A 791-nucleotide genomic window follows, 5' to 3' on the forward strand; every position below is an offset into this window, starting at 1 on the left:
ACCGATGATGCTCTTTTCGCCGCTACTGACCAGGGCGCATGACTCGCTGCGAGTGATTCTTTAAAAAAAATATGTTTTTTTTAGTTCGGTATAAGCCGCTAAGTCATCTCTGGTCCTGCTGTTGCTTGGTAGTTGTTTGGTGGTCGTGTTGACACTCATACTGTTGGTTGCATTGACACTCGAATCGGGGTTCCTCTGGTAGTCGTGTTGTTGGAGGCACTGGTAGTCGTGTTGGTGGAGGCACTGGTAGTCGCGTTGGTGGAGGCACTGGTAGTCGTGTTGGTGGAGGCACTGGTAGTCGTGTTGGTGGAGGCACTGGTAGTCGCGTTGGTGGAGGCACTGGTAGTCGCGTTGGTGGAGGCACTGGTAGTCGTCTTGTTGGATGACGTCTTCTTCCTGGCCGCCTCCGCCCGGCGGAGGGCTGCTGCCTCTCTGTTTTGGCGTACGATCTTCTCGGCCTCTGGGGTCAGGTTTTTGCATTCATAAACACAAGTCCCGGGGGTGTAGCTGTCTTCCGAGTAGGCGTCGAAGAAGGTAGACACTCGATCCAGAGTCGTGTCCACGTCGGTGAGTGTGACATTGTGTGAGCGGGCCTCAACGTTGGGCGTCATGGTCGTTGTGACGTTGGGCATCATGGTCGTTGTGACGTTGGGCATCATGGTCGTTGTGGCGTTGGGCGTCATGGTCGTTGTGACGTTGGGCATCATGGTCGTTGTGACGTTGGGCGTCATGGTCGTTGTGACGTTGGGCGTCATGGTCGTTGTGGCGTTGGGCGTCATGGTCGTTGTGAC

General features: G+C 55.2%; 1 protein-coding gene across 1 annotated transcript; it reads right to left on the reverse strand.

The window, feature by feature from the left end:
* Window positions 1–155: 155 nt before the first annotated feature.
* On the reverse strand, window positions 156–779 carry GNI_185390 (hypothetical protein; the record flags this gene model as incomplete). Its single annotated transcript, XM_011135301.1, has 1 exon — window positions 156–779. One exon carries the CDS (start codon window positions 777–779, stop codon window positions 156–158), a length of 624 nt encoding a protein of 207 aa, XP_011133603.1.
* Between the last annotated feature and the right edge of the window lie 12 nt (window positions 780–791).

The sequence above is a fragment of the Gregarina niphandrodes genome, assembly GCF_000223845.1.
Source record: "Gregarina niphandrodes unplaced genomic scaffold scaffold00075, whole genome shotgun sequence".
NCBI lineage: Eukaryota > Apicomplexa > Conoidasida > Eugregarinorida > Gregarinidae > Gregarina > Gregarina niphandrodes.